Consider the following 19808-nt stretch of genomic DNA (forward strand, 5'->3'; position numbering starts at 1 on the left):
AACTGCCGCTCTTTATTGAAAATCGGTAATGAATATACATGACACTTTATTACAACCTATATATATATATAAGAAATTACTCTTCTGCAAACAAATTGCCCAAGCCTGGATCATTATTCATAACATCCTCCGACTCAATCTTTTTGCGTTTGGCAACTTGATCCAACTCCTTCTTCCTTCTCGTATCTTCCTCCTCAGACCCCTTGGAGACTCTAATCAACTCGAGCATGGCATTCCTCTGCAGCTTTAATGACCTCGATAACCCCAAAGTCTCTTCAAAGCCAATTATAACCTCCTTGTTGGTCTCCAACAATCTCATCAATCTTTGTGCTGGGTAATCATTCTTAGATCGTAGTTGGCAATACAATGCCGTGAGTGTCGTTGCAGCCTCCCCGTGGGTCTCGACAAAGTAGTTATCCAAAATCACCCGCACCAAAGAGGGAATGAGATTCTCAGTAAGGAATTTGTCAACTTCGTCGTCTTTCCCGGTGATTTCATTGAGGATGTTGCGTATCACCAAAATTGTATTGAACGAGCATTTCGTGTCTTTGAAGGAGATTATATGACAGCAAATTTTCAAAAAAGGGGCAAGAACTTGTTTGTTTTCAATCACCAATTTCCGACTAGCAAATTGAGTATCCGTAAGTATTTTGGAATTGTATTGCCCCACAATATCCATCAACATTCTAACTACCGTTGCCGTCAATTGTCTCAACATATGTTCCTCCATCATTTCCTCAGACAATGTCTCATCATCCTCGTGACCTTGTAATTGCAAGCCGTCGCTGTACACCTTATCCCACTTGCTAACAAGCAAAGCGTCAATATCATTTAGTGCCTTGGGCAACAACTCACTCATAAAGACCTCAATATATTTGACAGGACAAAATTTTATAACGACCCGTAGACAGCTATTGATCATATGTTTCCAAGAATGCAAGGTTACCCCCACAGTATCGCCAGCAACGGCTTTCCAAATCATGCTGGCAATTTGAGGAATTTCGTAAAGTGTATCTTCCAACTGAGCTAAAGATCCAACAGTCAAGAATGCATATTCTCTAGTATACCTAACGAGATGTCCCACGGAATCAGCAAAATCTCTCAATGTCAAAGCCGCTTTAACATTCTCCTCGATAAAAGTCTCTTTTGACTGAATTGAAACTCCTTGTTGCCAGAACCTTTCAGTACAACTATACTTGACAAAACTTTGCACCTCGGCCGGCAAATCTACCCAATTGGCTGGGTCATGATAAGCTTGGATTTGGGTCAAAAGTTGTAGGATATGCGGCACAATCGGTTGCACTCGTGGCTTCCACAATTTAAGCAAGTTCAAATACTCTGGCAGATCATGGCTCAATTTCTCAATGCTGTATTGGATGTATATTCTAGTTGCTCTAATTGGGAAAATTGAGCTCCAATGGTCTTTTAATTTTTGCTTCAATGCCTTGCCCTCATCGTCCATTTCGGCTTGCAACAAATTCGTTGAAGCAGTAATGCCTCGTTTTTGGAAATATGATGCAATTTCAACAATTCCAATCCTCTCCATAAACCAATGCAAGTCCATCAACCCCTTTTCAGTTTCTGGTGCCGACCACGCTGCTAAATCAGGATCAACTATTTTGGCAAACAAGTCGTTCTTGTCGTCAATTGAAGACCTTGAGGCAATAACCAACAAGAACGATTTGAAGGCGACATTCTCATGCGCACTAACTTTATTCGACGACAAGATATTCGCCACAACATTCTCCAAGTCATTGAATATATTCTTCAACGCTTCCGGCATAATGTACGCTAGTCTATTCAATTCGGTACCACAACTAGCCCGCAAATCACGAATCAATTCTTTATCCTCATCGGTGATGTTTGGTGGATAGGGGAATGTGGCGGTGGTGAGAATTTTTTCAAGAATTTGAAACATCAAGGGACTATCAACCCCCTTCAACAATGGGGCGAACTGCACCAAAGTCTGCACCTGTTTTCTAATAATCAATGGTGATGCCAAGTTCATAGCCAATAATCGTTCACCAAGTTGAATCACAAGTTTGTTTAATCGGTCATCGATGGTGGTAAAGTCTTCTCCATTGTACCATATTCTCCATCGAGAAATTCCTCGTATGCTGTTTTCTATTATGCTGAATTGCGATGAGCCATAATTGAATGCTTTGGATTTTTCACCAAGGTTGTAATCATTGATGCATTGGCTACCCAATTCTGAACTAAAGAAATCTTGCAACCTGTTTTCGAGCCAAACAAGTCCTTCCTCGGGCTTTTTACAAACCGTTATCCTAATAATGTCTTCGTTAAATTTACGATAATTCTGTAGAAAACTGGTGGCATCTGGGGTCGAGTCAAAATCAACATCGAAAAACTTTTTCGAGACATTGTCATCATCCAAAAGGAAGTTTATAGTTCTATTGGCAGCGATATCCAATAATTGCATCATGATTGAAACAATTTGTCTTTTGGCGCTGAGTTCGTCGAATCTCAATATGGTTACCCACATTTGCAATGACAATCCACTAATTATTAGACTAGGGTGGTCAGTAGTTTTCAATACTAGGCTAAGGTACCCATCCACGTCGCTTTTCTCCCAATTAACCTTGTGTTTCGACGAAATATTTAGGTACTCGCTCAAGGATACAATCATCTCCACTGTCTTTTTGAGCAATGCATACACTTCTTCATCAATATCATCTGGGTCTAATTGCAATGACTGATAAAAACCATGCAATTTACTGATCCCCTCGGTAGTGAAAATAGACCCAATGAAAAACTCAAACTCTTCATCTTGAGCATATGTTCTGGTGAATATAATGTGTAAACAATCAACAGCCAAAGTTTTAATCTTGACATCGGGGACATTCAACAAGTTTATCAACGTGTTCAAAGTATCCTCTTCTCGTAACACTCTTGGATGGATCCAATGCAAACACGTTTTGAAAGTGGATAAAATTCTGGTGATGTATCTTTGATACACCTCGTTTTGGTATTGGTCCACAACCTCGCGTAAAAAGCTTGACCAAGTGACAAACCATCCATCAGAAGACGCTTTGCAAATGGCGAAATTAGTGTTGTTTTCATAAATCGTCTCAAGAACCTTGTCCGGAGTGGTTATAAGCACCGCTAATTGGTTAAGTATGACACTGTTTTTAGAGGCAACAGCATCATCAAGGAGATAAATGTCCTCGAAAAGGGTTCTTATAATGGTCAACGACAACTCACGGCAGGTGATGTTACTGTTCCAAAGGGCCCACAAATTCGAATCCATCGAAACCCACCCATCTTCTGCTTCTTGAGGACTTATTTCCAGACTGTTGTTACTGTTGTTGTTTACCTCATTTCTTCCATTGGCGTCAGTAGCATGGTTATTGCTATCCTGTCCTCTTGACTTTATTAAATAGCATCCCCATATCCTTTTGGCTAGTGCAACCCAAAGAAACGCAATTTTTTCTTTGATGTAATGGGGGTCGCTATCTAGTATCTTGTTTGCCAATTCAATCACCCAACTCTTTAAAGCTGATACTTTGGTAGAGTCAAATGTATGGAATTTGTATCTGATTGAGCCTTGTAACAACGTAAGTCCAAAATACCTAACAATATAATTTGATGCATTGTTTTCGGGAAGTGCTAGTTGGTATCCCCAGAATGGTGATTCATCATTTGACTTGATAGTTTCAAGAAAGGATTGTGCTTGTCTCCTCTCGTCATTTGTGGATTTGGGGTTGTACACAACTTCAAGTGCCGATATTATTTGCTGGACACCGTTAGTATCCATGGTCATCTGCTTTGGCTTTGGCTTTGGCTTCGGCTTTGGCTTTTCTTCTACCTGGTGCTGGGGCGGTATCTACTTTTTGTTTTTTGTTTTTTGTTTTTTGTTTTTTTTTTTCCAGTTCACCTTTTTATGTGTATGTATCTGTCTAAAATGCGGATTGAATCTATTCCTCTTATGACGTGTTGTATAGTCAGTCTAGATGTCAATTGTCACAAATGGGTGTGTCCTATGCAATGGAGAGCGTTGACTGTATTTGACTGTCGGAAGAGTTGGTACTCAAGTCCCAGAGACCATTTGTTTTTGTTTTCTCTGTCATTCTTTCTGTCTCTCTATCTCTCTCTTTGACAGTTGTGTGTGTGTGTGTGTGTGTGCGTATGTTGAAGAAAATCACGCAAACAAAATAAAATTATTCAAAATTGGTTTCTGCGTCGAAATTTCTAGGGGGGGGGGGGCTCGAAAGCCCGCCTCAACTTTTAGTCCCGCTTCAGTGCAAGCCTAGAAGAAGGCTTATTCTTCACGCTTTAATGTTTTGACACGCCAGTCTCACACCAGCCTTTTACACCCTACTTGCAAATCCGATGATGCCATTTAGTGTCTTTAGGAGTAAACGAAAGCAAGTGGAATCTAAGAGTTACTCTTCATCAGCAATGAATTGGATCTCTCTCAAGAAGTTGTATTTTTTGCAACAGCTCTATCGTATTGTTTAGTTTTATTTTATCTTTATATCTATACTTTTCTGGTGGGTTTCTTGGAGTTGCTGATTGAGAACAAACTAGGGAGTAAGCATTGCTCAGGTAATGATGGCTTCTAAAATTTGCAACAAAATTGGTGCAAAAGGGAAATTAAACTGAGCAAAACCAAGACTCATTCACAATGAATCCTAAAATTCAATAAAAAAGAAAGTTAAAAGTTGACGTCTATACAAACAATCGGTTACCTCTATTGCTTGTAAAACGAAGCAGCAACCCACTAAATCTACAAGAGTCAACGTATTTTTTGATCTTTATGTAAAACACTTATAATGTTGAATAAATCCTAGCGAAAGAGAAGGAGTGCTGACTGAAGAAAGATGAGTTGATTCAAGACTGTAATCGTTTTGCTCATTCTGTTGTAAAAAGCGCAATGGAACATCTCTCCCTTATCAGCTGCAGAAGTGGTCCATAATTTGTAAGCAAAACCTCAAACTCTCGAGAAAAAACAAGGATCTAAAAATAGTTATACGACATACACACACAGCATTGCCTTCAGCCAAATATGCCTTCCATCCAAACAACTATCATCATCCAAGCACCACCTGAGCTAGTCAAAGACAGGTTCTTTGACTATGCTGCATACCCAACTTGGAATCCCTTCATGGTGAGTTTTCAAAAATACACAAACACCTCTGATCCCCAATTGAATGAGGGAGATGAACTACAAATCGATTTAAAATTGAAAGGCATGAAACACACCAGCACAATGTATCCTAAAATTATTAGCAAGACTGAACTGAGCTTAGTTTGGAGAGGGGTGTTGGTTTCCGATTGGATCTTTTACGGAGTACACAGTTTTACAATTGAGCCATTGGATGGAGGAAAGCGTACATTATTTGTTCAACTGGAGCAGTTTGGTGGGTTTTTGGTATACATTTTACAATTATTTGGAGTGTTGAGTAAAACCAAAGAGTCCTTTATTGAGTTTAATGAAGCTTTGAAAGATGAGGCTGAGAAGTTGATCAATTGAGTCTTTATCAGTGGGAAAGTTTTGATTAGATACCAGCCGTATCTAATAAATAAAACGGTACTCTGCACGTGCCTGCTCTTTTCTTTCTTTGTCTCTCTCTCTCTCTCTCTCTCTCTCTCTATTTTGTGTTACAATGATGTTACAGTGACACAAAACTTCAAAATACGACACTAATTTTCAAACTTTTATTGACACACCCACGTGTCCCTCTTCTTGACTTATCTATCTTTGAATTGCTCCTCTTTTAAAGCACGGAAAAAACAGTTAGAACACAAGGAACAACTATTCACTAGACTACGTATACACAGGAGCTACTCAAATCAGTTATTTATATGAATACTTTTTATTGCTACTACAAATGAAGAGATCGTGTCTTCTAATAATTTCTTAAGTAAAGTAAATTGATCTAATTTTAATTAGATGTGATGGTAGCGCTGGAGGATTGTATTTTAAAATACAACACAAGTATCGTATGCAATATGCCGTGTAAATAATAAATATCAATATATACATTCATATTTCCAACAAATTTCTATTCAGTCCAAAAAGGCTTTAACGTTGCCTTCGTTTTCCTTTAGCAGACTTTTCAAAAAAAAAAAAGGGGGACTTAAGAAGTCACTAAAGTTAGAAGCAACACTACCTTTGTCGAGCAAGATGAAGTTTGGTGAACATTTGAGAAAAGCATTGATTAAAAACTACTCCTTCTACTACATTTCATACGATGACTTGAAACACCAATTGAAGAAAGGATTGAAAGATAACGATTACCAATGGAATAATGAGCTAGAAGAAGAATTCCTCAATCAATTGGAAACTGAATTGGACAAGGTGTATTCCTTCACCAAGGTAAAAAACACCGAAGTCAATAGAAGACTCAAAGAATCGGAAAAGTATGTTCATGAGGTGGTCAACACCTTGCATCGCTACGAAAACAATGACCCATTGGTCACCTCACCACCACAAGAACAAGATTTCGAAGACTTGGAAGAGGAATTATCAGACATTATTGCTGATGTTCATGATTTAGCCAAGTTTTCTCGTTTAAACTACACTGGATTTCAAAAAATCATCAAGAAGCATGACAAAACCACTGGCTACCATTTGAAACCAGTTTTCCAAGCAAGGTTGAACTCTAAACCATTCTACAAGGACAATTACGATAACTTGATTGTTAAATTGTCGAAATTGTACGACTTGGTTAGAACTAGAGGTAACCCAATCAAAGGGGATTCATCCGCTGGTGGCTCACAACAAAACTTTGTTCGTCAAACTACAAAATACTGGGTTCATCCTGATAATATTACTGAATTGAAGTTGATCATCTTGAAACATTTGCCAGTGTTGGTGTTTAATGCTGATAAAGAGTTTGAACCTGAAGATTCGGCAATCACATCCATCTATTTCGATAATGAAGACATGGATTTGTACTATGGAAGATTAAGAAAAGATGAAGGTGCTGAAGCGATTAGATTGAGATGGTATGGTGGTATGAAATCAGACCAGATTTTCGTGGAAAGAAAGACCCACAGAGAAGATTGGACCGGTGAAAAATCAGTCAAGGCAAGGTTTGCGTTGAAGGAGAAGAAAGTCAATGCTTATTTGTCAGGTGAATTGAAAGCTAGTGAGATTTTTGACAAGATGAGAAAGGAAGGCAAGAAAAGTCCCCAAGAGATTGAAAATTTGGAAAGATTAGCCCAAGAAGTACAATATCGTGTTCTTAAGGATAAGATGCGTCCCGTCATGAGATCATTTTACAACAGAACTGCTTTCCAATTACCTGGAGATGCAAGAGTCAGAATCTCATTGGACACCGAATTGACAATGGTTAGAGAAGATGATTTCGACGGATTTGATCGTACTCATGGAAACTGGAGAAGAATGGATATTGGTGTCGATTATCCCTTCCCTCAACTACCAGACAAGGATGTTTGTAGATTCCAATACGCTGTGTTGGAAGTGAAGTTGCAAACTCAAATGGGTCAGGAACCACCAGCATGGGTCAGAGATTTGGTAAATTCTCACTTGGTTGAGGCTGTTCCCAAATTTTCCAAGTTTATTCACGGTGGAGCAACTTTGTTGACTGAAATGGTTGATCTTTTACCATTTTGGTACACTCAAATGGATGTTGATATTAGAAAGCCAAAAATCGTTCAGGAATACGGTATCCAACGTCATCAAGGTCAGCCGCACCAGCAGAGATTAGGATCTAGCACTAGTGGTAACGATTTGGATGAGGAAGAATTGACCGGGTCATCTTACACTGGAGTCCATTTCTCAAACGATATTAATCCATTGGAAGAAGACTTGGATGAACAAACCCCACTTTTGCTTCCTAGCAACTACAGCTCTCGTCAAACCAACTCACCAGTCAAGAACTTCATCTACCATATGTACGGAAAATTCTTGCACTTCTTCAATGACGATCGTACATTTACCGTTAAACCGGGTACAAATTTCGACTTGAATGCTACATTCAAGGACAAGTTGCCAGAAGGAAAGACAATTTGTGTTCCAGTTAGAATTGAACCAAAAGTGTATTTCGCAAACGAGCGTACATTCCTCAGTTGGATCAGTATTGGTATGTTGATGGGATTCACAGCTACTACATTGTTGAATTACGGAACTAATAGTGCATTGACTGCCAGTATTGGATTCTTTATCACTGCGTTGTTCACTTTGGGATATGCCACATACAGATACATCTGGCGTGTGTTGATGATCAGAGAGAAGAAACCTGTGCAGTATGGTGACAAGTTTGGACCTAATATGATTTGTTTGTTTTTGTTTTTGGCAACCTTTGTCTCATTCGTGTTCAAGTTTACAGAGTGAGAGAGGTGGCAAGCCCCTTCATTTTTTGTTTTTGTATAGCAGGTAATAATGAAACAGTTTTAGGAAGTGATTGATAAGTGCCTGTGTAGAGTGAGCACCAATATGGTGTTACCGGCATGACTACTGTCCGAATCTCGGCTTTGGTGCTACTGTTGTCTAAACATTAACCGAAAAAGATGCATTTGTCAAAATATCGTAAATGATCATGTATTTGGAAATCGCGTACCGAATACTGCATACAAAACATTTTCAAAGATCCGAAGGGACTATTTCCACACCCATGCAACAGTACATTGTTGAATCAGATAAAATTGATGAAATAGATAAAAAAAAAAAACAAAAAATTTTTTCTCGTTTATATTCATGAAAAGTATATAAAGAGATACAGAGGATCACGGGAAATTGAGCTTGGCAAAATGACAGAGCAAGACGAAATACCAGAGATGGCAAGTATCAAATCTGGTATCAAGACTATAGTTCCTGCAGCAAAATCGTACACTCAGTTGATGGTGCCAATGACAAATTTGCCGCAACGAAGTCACTCGGCAATCCCCCTAAAGACCAATGTGTTGATTGTTGGCGGAGCATATGCTGGAATTGCTGCATTACGTGCACTTCAGATAAACTTATCATCTCGTATACCCAGCAACGGTAGCAAAATTAGCGTAACCTTGGTGGAACCTAAAGATGGCTTGTTGAACATTTTGGGTATTTCGCGATCAATTGTAAGTCCGCAATTTGCCCAAACACAATATATTCCGTTCAATAAATTGGACCATTTACGGTTTCATTCTATAATATCCGAAGACGATAGTGAGCTGCGTTACGATTCCTCTTGGTTTAACGACGATGACAAGGTGCAGTTGAATTTCATACATGGTCGCATAACGTCATTAGGCTCTCAGTCGGCTGAGTATACTTTACACAGCTCAACATCAGGTGTTGCTAAAATTGATTTTGACTACGTCGTTATGGCAAGTGGAAGGGATCGTAACTGGCCAACAACACCACACGCAACAACGCAACAACAATTTATTGACGAGGTCACCAAAGCCAAAGATTCAATAGACAAAGCCAACACAGTGTCAATAATTGGTGCTGGTGCCGTTGGAACTGAGATTGCTGGTGATATCAAAACGGCATATCCCGGCAAAACAGTCAACTTGGTCCATCCGCATGAACATTTCCCACCAGAGCCATTAAGCTTGGAGTTCAAGACCATGGTCCAAGATTCAATTGAACGAGCAGGTGTGAATATCTACTTAAACACCCGAATTGAGAAAGTTTTGGATAACAACAACTTGCTCACTACAACTCAAAAAGTCATTGAGTCAGAATTGAATTTTCATTGCTGCTCCAAACACAACAATACATCTTTCTTGACACCACAGTTGCAAAAACACATTGTCAATGGACAGGTCAACACCAATGAATATTTGCAATTGACTGACCCAGCAACACAACTTTCTCATCCCAATTTCTTTGTTGTTGGGGACTTGGTGAATTTTGCCATTATCAAATCTGCTGGTTGGGCAATGTACATGGGCCGTCAAGTTGCAAACAATATCACTAGCCTTATTTTTGATGAGAAGTTGGTTGAGCCGATGCCTGACTTGACGTCAATGCCGTATGGGATGGTGATCGTGGGTGGAAATGAAGAGATTATCAGTGAGTTGCTGGGTGATGTGCAATTGAATCATGAAGGGTATAAGAAGGAGTATCTTGATTATTGTATTGGTAAGGTGAGAGCTACATTAGATGTATAGATCAAAATTTTACGCCAACCACGTACACGTACATCACTTCTACTTGCATTTCAATGTACCCTGTAAGTAGATGATCTTTTGCTCAGCACTGAACAAAGTCAATTGAAACTCATTCGATCCTTTAGCAACAATCAGTATCCCTGCTTCATCATTAACGAAAAACGGCTCATAAGTTCTATATTTGAGCTGCTGCACAATCAAATCGGGATATTGCAAACCGAAATAGTATAAAATCAACGTCACTTGAAACGGACCATGAACGAGTAATGTCGGCAAATTTTCAACGGAATGGGCGTACTTGGGGTCGAAATGGATGCGATGCAAATTGTACGTGAGCATACTGTACTTTAGTAAATCAATTGGTGAAATTTTGACAGTGACTTTAGGTTCATTTTCCGTCAACTTGGGAGACTTATTCAGTGTATACAATTGATTTGTGTACAACATGGTCCTACTCTCAACCAACAATAGCTCCCCTTCGTCCGAAGTAAATTTACGATCAATGTCAACAAATACATCGTCATTGTACGGTTTAACTTTCTGTACTTGTTCAGTACAGGTTAATGCACTGTTGATCTTTGGTGGCTGGATAAACTGTATTGACCCTCTAGCCCATAATCGTCTCAAGTACAATTGATGATGGTTGTCACCAAGGGGCGCTTGGTAATTATCGTACCCGTCACTTCCAATTTGTTGATTCTGCTGGCAACTAAAAATAAAGTGGTATCCCCTGAACCAAGACAGTTGGGGGATCGAATTTGATGCCGATTGTTCCAGTGGGGATTTGGTTTTGAATACTCCATTGAGCAAGTTGGTCAAGTTCGTAATGGGACCAACTGAATAGGAGTCCGGGATTGTGAATTTCTTCGGCTTAATGGTGTTGGCCCATTGCGTTAAGCACTCTCTTGCAATCATGTTTGTTGGCATGTTTGTGCTGTGTGTGGTAGTGGTGGTTACGTCCAGAAATGTTCGTAAATCAAGACGCTACCACAAAATTACTTTTTTGTTTTTTGTGAGTGTGTGTGTGTGTGTGTGTGATTTTTTTTTTCTGTCTCTTCTCTTCCTTGAAGCATCTCATCTCTCTAGAGTTCATTACCTAGAACAAAACCATTCCAGTATGAGTAACACTAGTGAAGCTTTGAAAAGGATAAAGAACAAACAGCGGAGACAGCAAGTCTATGCCGATATCAAAAGACAAAAGGTCAAAGATCGTCACAAGTTACGAGCAGAAAGAGCTGATGAGGAACGTAATAACCCTGAATTGCGTGAACAAAGAATAGCAGAGAACATCCCAGCTACAATCGAGTCAAAGCGAGTTTACGATGAGACATTGTCTGCTAATATCGAAGGAGATGAGGACGAATTTAGTGAATATTTCACCAATTTATCAAAAGACCCTAAGATTCTTCTCACTACAAATATTGGTGCTAAAAAACCAGCTTATGAATTTGCCGACATGTTGATGGACTTTCTCCCCAATACCACATTTGTCAAACGTAAGAAGGAGTTTACTATCCAAGACATGGCCAAGTTCAGCTCCAATAGAGAATACACTTTGTTGGCTGTCATAAACGAGGACAAGAAAAAAGTAACGGGTTTAACACTAATCAACTTACCAGAAGGCCCTACATTCTACTTCTCCATAAGTTCGATAGTTGACGGCAAAAGAATAAAAGGCCATGGTGTAGCCACTGACCATATACCTGAGCTTGTTCTCAACAACTTCAATACTCGATTAGGTAAAACTGTTGGACGTTTATTTCAATCGATTTTCCCACATAAACCCGAATTACAAGGAAGACAAGTGATAACATTGCATAATCAACGTGACTACATATTCTTGAGGAGACACCGATATGTTTTCAGAAATGAGGAAAAGGTTGGATTACAGGAATTGGGGCCCCAGTTCACTCTCAAGTTGCGAAGAATGCAAAAGGGAATAAAGGGTGACGTCGTTTGGGAGTTCAGACCTGATATGGAGAGAGATAAGAGAAAGTTTTATTTATAGAGTGAATGAAAAATAGTGTACAGATACTTTTTTATTTTTCATTTTCGTAGTTTGTTACGGCAAAAAAAGATGAGTCCAATTATTAGCCGACTTCATGCTAACTTCCCCTGTACAGCTCCATGATGAATGCTGTTATACTATCGTTTTTTTTCATAGCCATTGTTGCCTCATTCCAGACTGTGCTTGATGGTGTGACCACCTCACATAGCATTAGAGAGTACCCGTCCTACACCCTCTTCACTAAACTGATTGCTTCATTGGAATTGGACTCGCCGTCAATTGGACAATATGCCGGTTATTTCAAGTGTCACTTGACTCAGCAAAACTTATTTTACTGGTTCTTTGAGAGCAGACATGACCCAGTAAATGATCCATTAATTTTGTGGCTCACGGGTGGGCCCGGTTGCTCGTCTAGCTATGGGTTATTTTTCGAATTGGGTCCCAGCTCAATCAGCGTTAACCTTGAGCCTGTTCACAACCCATGGTCTTGGAATTCAAATGCCTCCATTATTTTCTTGGATCAACCAACGATGACGGGGTTCTCTTATGGAGGAGTGCCTGCTCTAAACACCGACACTGCCACTCAGCTGATCTACATTTTCATTGAATTCTTTTTTGATCGATTCCCACAATTTAGAAAAGTTCCATTCCATATAGCGGGTGAATCATATTCTGGTCATTACATCCCCAACTTGTTAAACACATTCAAGAAAAATAAATGGACAAAGACGTTCAATGTCAGCTCAGTGCTAATCGGGAATGGAATCATTGACCCATTGGTACAGATTGGAGCTTACATACCGATGGCATGTGGTGAAGGTGGCTACAAAAGACTCCTTAATGAACTGGTGTGCGAAGGTATGTTGGAAAAATACCAACGGTTTAAACAATATGATGAATTGTGTTACAATTATGGCGAGCTTGTGTCTTGCGTCTATGCTAGACAGTTAGGAAAGGAGGTGGGTGCACCATTTTCACAACTTGGACTAAACCCCTACGACATTAGAAAAGAGTGTGTTTCTGGTACGTCTGATTGCTACGTCGAGTCTCAGCCAATTGATAAATACTTGAACCTTGAAAGAGTGAAACTGGCCCTTGGAGTCTCCGCTGAAATAGAATTTCAGATGTGTAAAGATTCAGTCGCATTTCCATTTGAAATTTATGGAGACAATATGCGGCCATCTCAACAATATCTTCAAGACTTGTTGAAGGAAGATATCCCAGTGCTCATTTACGCAGGAGACAAGGATTTTGTGTGCGGTTGGGTTGGGTTGTTGGAAGTCTGTGATAAGCTAAACTACAAGAACTTTGAAGGACAGCAGTTGCGGACTTGGGTGACAAAAAGTGGCAATGCTGCTGGCAAGGTGAAAAACTTTGACAAGTTGACCTTTGTCAGAGTATACGATGCTGGGCACATGGTACCTTTTGACCAGCCTGAAAACTCGTTGGATTTGGTCAATCGCTGGATTCAAGGGGATTATGGGTTGACGAGCGTGTAGTGCTTTTTTGCGCTCTAGGCTTAATTTGCTTATCTCCGTTTCTGTGTGTTTTCGTGCCGCATCAATGCGTGGAAAACTTTAACCTTGAGCAGTAATGGTTTAGAGAACGCCGTTTACTTAGGTAGGAGCTAATTGAAGGTTTGTAATTGCACAGTTCTTACCGGCATCCTTCACTTTTGTAAGACCCCATTGTTTGTACTGAGTATAGACTCTCGTATAAAAGCGTGTTTCCCTTCCAGATTAGGATATAAAACCGTCAAGGTAAAGGTCACCGGATTTAAGCAGAACCAAGGCGAAAACCCACTTGATAAAGAGGCCGCAATTTCCTCTCAGTTTTTTTTTTTTTTAGAAAAGACAAACACCGCTACATCTGCCTCCCCCCCCAATGAAGTTCGCTTACTTTGCAGCACTGCTTGCAATTGCTTCAGCAGCACAAGTTCCATTCGAAATTTCCCAAGCTAATGACGCTTTCCCCTTTGGTGACATTGATATCAGTGCCTTGACACTTGAACAAGGATACAACTTGCGACGTGAGTGGAATAGAAACAGGGTCAAATTTGGTGAGGCTAAGCTTTTGTCCATGTACTCGCAATTCAAGACTCACTTTACTCCACCTAAACACGACTTAACGTATGATTTGACATCAACTTCCACGCCAGAGTTGTTGGGATTTGATTCCGTCAAGCAATATTCCGGTTACTTTAGTGTCGAAGAAGCAGGCAAAGAATACTTTTACTGGCTATTTGAGTCAAGAAACAACCCTGCAGAGGATCCTGTCATTTTGTGGTTGCTGGGAGGACCTGGATGCTCGTCAAACATTGGACTTGCTTTGGAATTGGGACCTTCATTGGTCAACGCCTCAATAGTACCCGAGTTCAATCCTTACTCGTGGAATTCGAACGCGACAGTGGTGTTTTTGGACCAACCAGCACAAGTTGGATTTAGTACTGGTGGTTCCATACCATTTACAACCGAACAGGCGGCCGTTGATTTCACCAATTTTGTGGCATTGTTTCGCCAAAAGTATCCTCAGTATGCAGATTTAGACTTTCACATTGCTGGGGAATCGTATGCCGGTCATTACATCCCCAAATTTGCAGCAAGTGTTGTTGAGGCAAAACTACCTCTCAAATCGGTGTTGATTGGTAATGGTATAACCGATGTATTGAACCAGTACCGTGAGGTTGCCAATATGGGATGTGGCGCGGGTGGAATTGGACAGATTTACACAGATGAAGAATGCGAGGCGTACGACACGTATTACAATCGCTTTGTTCCATTTGGTTTGCTTTGTTATGCTCATCCGAATCCAGTCACTTGTTTTGTTTCCTTATTGGCCACTCCTAATAAGCCAGATAGTGGAGATTTGAACCCGTATGACTCCAGAGTTAAATGCGGTGAGAGTCCTTTATGCTACTCTCAAATCAATGATCTTACTGAATATTTCAACATACCAGAGGTGCAAAAGGCATTGGGGGTGGAGAAGAACTTCACCGCTTGTAATGGAGAGGTTGGAGCAAACTTTTTAACTGATCACAATATGCCATACCAACAATACATTACTGAATTATTGGAGAAAGACATTCCTGTTTTGATTTATGCTGGTGATAAGGATTTAGTTTGTGATTGGTTGGGAAACTTGGCGTGGGTCAATGAGTTGCCTTACTCGGACCATGAACTATTCAATGCGACAAAGTTTACCCCGTGGGTCACAAAGGACGGTCACAATGCAGGTGAGGTCAAGAATTATAAGCACTTTACGTACTTACGAGTATTTGAATCTGGTCATATGGTTCCATTAGACCAGCCTGCAAATGCGTTAGACATGGTCAATCGTTGGGTGAGTGGTGATTATTCATTTGCATAAAACGTAAACTAGAGCTTAGATTTATTCAATACAGAGACCAAGTTTTTATACACTTGTAAACTAGCACCGTAGCTTAACTCATAGCCCATGCCACCGGCACCATAGTTGTTGATCACTGGGTGTCCATCGTGAAACTCGACTGATGTGTTCAACCCACCAACTCTTGCAGGACGCAAACCAACATTGATTCTTTCGATATCAAAGTAGGATTTACCAGTAAGTACATCAGATTTTTGTAAATCAGGGAAATATCTCCTTCCCAAATTGAGCAAATGCCTTGTGTCTTCTTCGCGGACACCAAGGTAGGTATCGTTCAACTGCTTGGTTCCTCCAAGGATCACGCCACCATTGAAAGGTCTTGCAATGATGAAGACCCAAGACCCGTCTTCCAACTGATAAGTAATTGTTGTATCCAATTTGAATGATCGTGGCGGTTTAACCAATAAAGTTTGGCCACGAATAGGGAAGCATTGAGTATCGTAACCGCCATTGTATTGTAGCCCCATTCCTGAGCAATTGATAATGACAGGTGATTTAAACATGGTGGAAATCTCTCGCAAACTGTTTAATTTCTTGTGTATAAACATTACATCGCTGACAACCAATTTGCGGTATATGAATTGCAAGTACAAGATGGGGTTGAGCACCCAGGTATCGTACTTGAATCCCACAAACCCTTCTTGGCCAGTCTTTGCAAAGTTGTTTATCCCTTCACTGTACCCATACGACACTGTCTTGTACAAATCGTTTGCATTTTGCAAATACTCTATGCCATCAACAAATTTGATTGAGCTTTCCGGGTGGGAAGCTGCAAGTTCAGTGAAATACCTCAATGTATCCCTCGTCATCTTCATTTCTTTCTTGTCTTGCTCATTAGCACTAGGGAATGGCCGGAAGTGGGCTCCAGCCCAAGGTGACGTATATTCGTGGAAATTGGACATTGTTGTGTTTAATCTTGGATCATGGGGGCCATACTCTGCAATAACGTAAATCTCATGCTCGTCTGTCAATTTTTCACTCAATGTAAGGGCAGTCGTTAGGCCAAGAATTCCAGCACCAACAATAACAATTTGTAGCGGCATAATCTTGTGTGAGGGTGGGTGGTGTTGCAGCCGGATTCAGTTCGGATTTGCTGGATAAAATGATCTGACTAACACTTTTGTGTATGTATCCGAGCTAGTGCAGCGACGGAGGAAACAAAAAAAGGCAAAAAAAAAAAAAGACAAAAAAATAAAATCTACATTGTGATGTGTGATAAACGGCTTACTCCAAACATAACTAACCATCAATCGAACTCAACCCTTTCAGTATGATGAAATACAAGGATATTGTACCAATTGGTACTGTTTTAATCATAGCCGCCACATCATTTGGTCTTGGTGCAATCTACGGAAACTGGCCATATGATATCAACACATTATGGCGCGCCACTGACCCCAACGCATTCAGTAAGTCGCTAGTCCATTACCAAACATGGGCCAACGCTCCAATGTACATCCACTACACTCTACATGCAGTTGGGCTCGTGGGTCTTATTGGCCATTTCATCAAGCTTTACAAACCTGATGAAGATGCTAAATATTTCGAGTATGGGTCATTGGGGTTATTCATGATTGCAATCGTTATATACTTGACCAATTTGAGAACTGGGATCAATGCTGCCGTCACTGGTGAATGGGGCGAAGTCGATTCAGCCACTGGGATTAACGTGATTGCAGCTTCGCAAGTTATGATAATCTTGGTTCTTGTTGGGGTTTTGGTTTTGCAAGGTGGGTTGTATTATGCCCAATGGTATGATGAGCAATTGAAGAAGGAGTTTTATGAAAATGAAGCTAGAGAAGCTGCATTGGCTGCTGAACGTCAAGCTAAGCAAGAAGAGGATATTATTGCCGGTGATCAAGGTGCAAATGTTGAAGTAATTGCCGACAAGGACGGAACTGCTATTGACACCAAGGGTAAAAAGAAGAAGACCACTGTCAAGAAGAGGAAGTCATAACCAAAATAGCTCTTAATTCCTTGTATGGGGAGTATATAGTTGTAGGTCGTGTGATGCTACCAATTTTTTTTATTTCACCTGTATTTTTTTTTTTGTTTTTTCTTTTTCTGTTCCGTCCAATAACTTTCACCAAAAATTTCATTACGCATTGAGATTGAGTTCATACTGAAAACATAGGGCAACTACGCACAACATGTCAGATAAAGTGTGGGGAGATAAACCAATATATTTCAAGCAGCCAGTAAGAGTATGTAAGAAGGACAACACATGGAAGAGTTTGAGTTAGTACGGGAATACTTGAGGCACAAAGAATTGGTTTGGCTATATTCATTGAAGCCATTGAGGCCACCAACAAAAGACCATTGCGAGTCTCTGCACCAAAGATTAGCTAGTGGAACGTCTATTCATAAGAAATGAACTTTTCATAAGTTGAATAGCGAACTCAAGAGTCCCTTACTCTTCCAAGTGCATTTATAGCCAAACCCAAACCCTAACCCAAACCAAACTCCACCACAGGAAGAAAAATACTAACTTTTTTGAAACATCTAGTGGCTCAGATATCACGCACATGTTAACCCAGCCCTTTTCGTATCAGTGGCAATGGGAGTTGCAGCTCCAGTGCTATTATTAGCTACCCCATTGAGAAGAAAGTATTTATATGCTGACCATGAACCTATTCCTTTGGTTTACCCTGTACCTAATAGGCCCAGGGATGTGAATTTGAAAGGGTATGATGATTAGGGTAGGAATAGAGATACGAAGTAGGGGGGGGGGAAGGAAATATCATCGAGGCAGGATGGACAAAGCTACACAGTGGATCGATTGGTAAATGACGTTTTAACGATGATATTGCTGACGTCAGTTATATACTTTAATACAAAGTTTTTAAATGGCTATATCGTGGATCGATTAGAGTAGGGTAAGCCGATTCGTGCTTTTGTATGTACTATCTTGTGAGCGAATTCTTCTACAGTTTTCCTTATACACGATGTTGTATCTTGTCTCTAAACATGGTACCTGTGTCGAGACTGCATTAGGACTCTCAGTTGCAGTGGTGAGTCTATTTTTAGGCAACTTATAGATTGTTGTACTGTGACATCGCTTATGTCCAGCTACATTGGCGTAACAATATGAACGTCAAAACCAAATGTCATGAAGTAAAAAAAAAAAATCAAAAAAAAAAAAAAAGAAAAATTCTTGATTCCCTTAAAAATTTTCAACCAGTATCATAGATTCCTCCTAGTCCAAGATTGTCCCCTGTACATGATGAATAGGTGGTCTATGCTAACGAGAAGCCCTCTCTTGAGGCTAAGCATACCACGGTCAAGATTACCATCCACAGTGGTGTCAATGACACCACCGCTTCGTTTCAACAGTTCATCTCCATTTGGCAAATTAACCACTAATCCGATTGAAGAAGTGGAAAAGAAACAGCAAAAGGACGGAGCTAGTGAAATAGCCAGAAACGAAGAAGGTGAAGTTGACATAAGCTCAATCACTCCACAGAATGATGAACAGTTGATTGAATATTACAAGAACAAACAACAACAAACTAGTGCCAAACACCAACCTAAATTGGAAGATTTGGTCCATCCTTTGAAAATCAAACTCTTTAATCAAAATGTATCACAGCATGGATTTTTCAAGAATGATCAAGTGGTTCGCCATGAAGGTAAAACTTACAAGTTCCACTTGACCCCTGAAGAAATTGAACTTTTGGAACCATCAATCTATCTTCAATCATATCGTATCAAGTCGTCTATGAAGAAAGCAACAGTAGTAAACAGGTTTGTGCGTGGGTACGACTTGAAAACCGCCATTAATCAATTACATTTCAACCCAAAGAAGATGGCTACTGAATTGGAAAAGTTATTGAAACGAGGTTTGTCCAAGCTGCAAGAATTGGGATATGATGAGAATGCAATGTACATTGCTAGATTGTGGACTGGTAGTGATGGAGAATGGAGGAAAAGATTGGATATTAAGGGGAGAGGTAGACATGGTGTGATTCGTCACCGGTATATCCATTTAAAGTGTGTTTTGAAAACGGGTCAGACTAAGCAGCGATTGCAGTGGGAGAAGCAACAACGTGAGATAGAGAGTAAGCCTAAAATGTATTTGAATAACGAGCCTTTGAATATAAAGGTGAGACCGTGGTATAAGTGGTAGCTGGAGGTACGGATGTGATTAGCATTATACTGTAAATAGAGCAGAAGGAGTTACAATTCAAAAGTGAAGAATTTGCATTGCACCAAAGTAGATGACGGTCGTCACTAGCGAAGTACAGAGATATCAATATCTGTGTTCTACATGAACAGTGTGGATACACTGCTTAGGTTGCAAAAAAAA

The 19808-nt window shown here is 40.1% G+C and overlaps 12 protein-coding genes across 12 annotated transcripts; 9 read left to right on the top strand and 3 right to left on the bottom strand. All coding sequences in view use genetic code 12, as the record gives it.

Annotated features, from left to right (window-relative positions):
• Positions 1-76: 76 nt before the first annotated feature.
• On the bottom strand, positions 77-3781 carry MSN5 (karyopherin; the record flags this gene model as incomplete). The annotated part of the gene is made up of 1 exon (XM_051751375.1): positions 77-3781. One exon carries the CDS (start codon positions 3779-3781, stop codon positions 77-79), a length of 3705 nt encoding a protein of 1234 aa, XP_051611273.1.
• Positions 3782-5026: 1245 nt separating this feature from the next.
• On the top strand, positions 5027-5494 carry KGF57_000211 (uncharacterized protein; the record flags this gene model as incomplete). Its single annotated transcript, XM_051751386.1, has 1 exon — positions 5027-5494. One exon carries the CDS (start codon positions 5027-5029, stop codon positions 5492-5494), a length of 468 nt encoding a protein of 155 aa, XP_051611274.1.
• A 654-nt stretch (positions 5495-6148) lies between these two features.
• On the top strand, positions 6149-8323 carry VTC4 (Vtc4p; the record flags this gene model as incomplete). The annotated part of the gene is made up of 1 exon (XM_051751397.1): positions 6149-8323. The coding sequence occupies one exon, from the start codon at positions 6149-6151 to the stop codon at positions 8321-8323; it is 2175 nt and encodes a 724-aa protein (XP_051611275.1).
• A 416-nt stretch (positions 8324-8739) lies between these two features.
• Positions 8740-10089, top strand: KGF57_000213 (uncharacterized protein; the record flags this gene model as incomplete). The annotated part of the gene is made up of 1 exon (XM_051751408.1): positions 8740-10089. One exon carries the CDS (start codon positions 8740-8742, stop codon positions 10087-10089), a length of 1350 nt encoding a protein of 449 aa, XP_051611276.1.
• A 39-nt stretch (positions 10090-10128) lies between these two features.
• KGF57_000214 (hydroxyacyl-thioester dehydratase) lies at positions 10129-11016 on the bottom strand (the record flags this gene model as incomplete). Its single annotated transcript, XM_051751419.1, has 1 exon — positions 10129-11016. The coding sequence occupies one exon, from the start codon at positions 11014-11016 to the stop codon at positions 10129-10131; it is 888 nt and encodes a 295-aa protein (XP_051611277.1).
• Positions 11017-11206: 190 nt separating this feature from the next.
• On the top strand, positions 11207-12097 carry RPF1 (rRNA-binding ribosome biosynthesis protein; the record flags this gene model as incomplete). The annotated part of the gene is made up of 1 exon (XM_051751430.1): positions 11207-12097. One exon carries the CDS (start codon positions 11207-11209, stop codon positions 12095-12097), a length of 891 nt encoding a protein of 296 aa, XP_051611278.1.
• A 122-nt stretch (positions 12098-12219) lies between these two features.
• Positions 12220-13596, top strand: KGF57_000216 (S10 family peptidase; the record flags this gene model as incomplete). The annotated part of the gene is made up of 1 exon (XM_051751441.1): positions 12220-13596. One exon carries the CDS (start codon positions 12220-12222, stop codon positions 13594-13596), a length of 1377 nt encoding a protein of 458 aa, XP_051611279.1.
• A 385-nt stretch (positions 13597-13981) lies between these two features.
• Positions 13982-15463, top strand: KGF57_000217 (S10 family peptidase; the record flags this gene model as incomplete). Its single annotated transcript, XM_051751452.1, has 1 exon — positions 13982-15463. The coding sequence occupies one exon, from the start codon at positions 13982-13984 to the stop codon at positions 15461-15463; it is 1482 nt and encodes a 493-aa protein (XP_051611280.1).
• Positions 15464-15471: 8 nt separating this feature from the next.
• Positions 15472-16545, bottom strand: DAO2 (Dao2p; the record flags this gene model as incomplete). The annotated part of the gene is made up of 1 exon (XM_051751463.1): positions 15472-16545. One exon carries the CDS (start codon positions 16543-16545, stop codon positions 15472-15474), a length of 1074 nt encoding a protein of 357 aa, XP_051611281.1.
• A 227-nt stretch (positions 16546-16772) lies between these two features.
• On the top strand, positions 16773-17459 carry CSH3 (Csh3p; the record flags this gene model as incomplete). The annotated part of the gene is made up of 2 exons (XM_051751474.1): positions 16773-16922; positions 17016-17459. The coding sequence occupies 2 exons, from the start codon at positions 16773-16775 to the stop codon at positions 17457-17459; spliced, it is 594 nt and encodes a 197-aa protein (XP_051611282.1).
• A 193-nt stretch (positions 17460-17652) lies between these two features.
• Positions 17653-18200, top strand: KGF57_000220 (uncharacterized protein; the record flags this gene model as incomplete). The annotated part of the gene is made up of 2 exons (XM_051751486.1): positions 17653-17706; positions 18009-18200. The coding sequence occupies 2 exons, from the start codon at positions 17653-17655 to the stop codon at positions 18198-18200; spliced, it is 246 nt and encodes an 81-aa protein (XP_051611283.1).
• Positions 18201-18809: 609 nt separating this feature from the next.
• KGF57_000221 (mitochondrial 54S ribosomal protein uL22m) lies at positions 18810-19628 on the top strand (the record flags this gene model as incomplete). The annotated part of the gene is made up of 1 exon (XM_051751497.1): positions 18810-19628. The coding sequence occupies one exon, from the start codon at positions 18810-18812 to the stop codon at positions 19626-19628; it is 819 nt and encodes a 272-aa protein (XP_051611284.1).
• Between the last annotated feature and the right edge of the window lie 180 nt (positions 19629-19808).

The sequence above is a fragment of the Candida theae genome (genome assembly GCF_024610275.1).
Source record: "Candida theae strain CBS 12239 chromosome Unknown scaffold60, whole genome shotgun sequence".
Classification (NCBI taxonomy): Eukaryota; Fungi; Ascomycota; class Pichiomycetes; order Serinales; family Debaryomycetaceae; genus Lodderomyces; species Lodderomyces theae.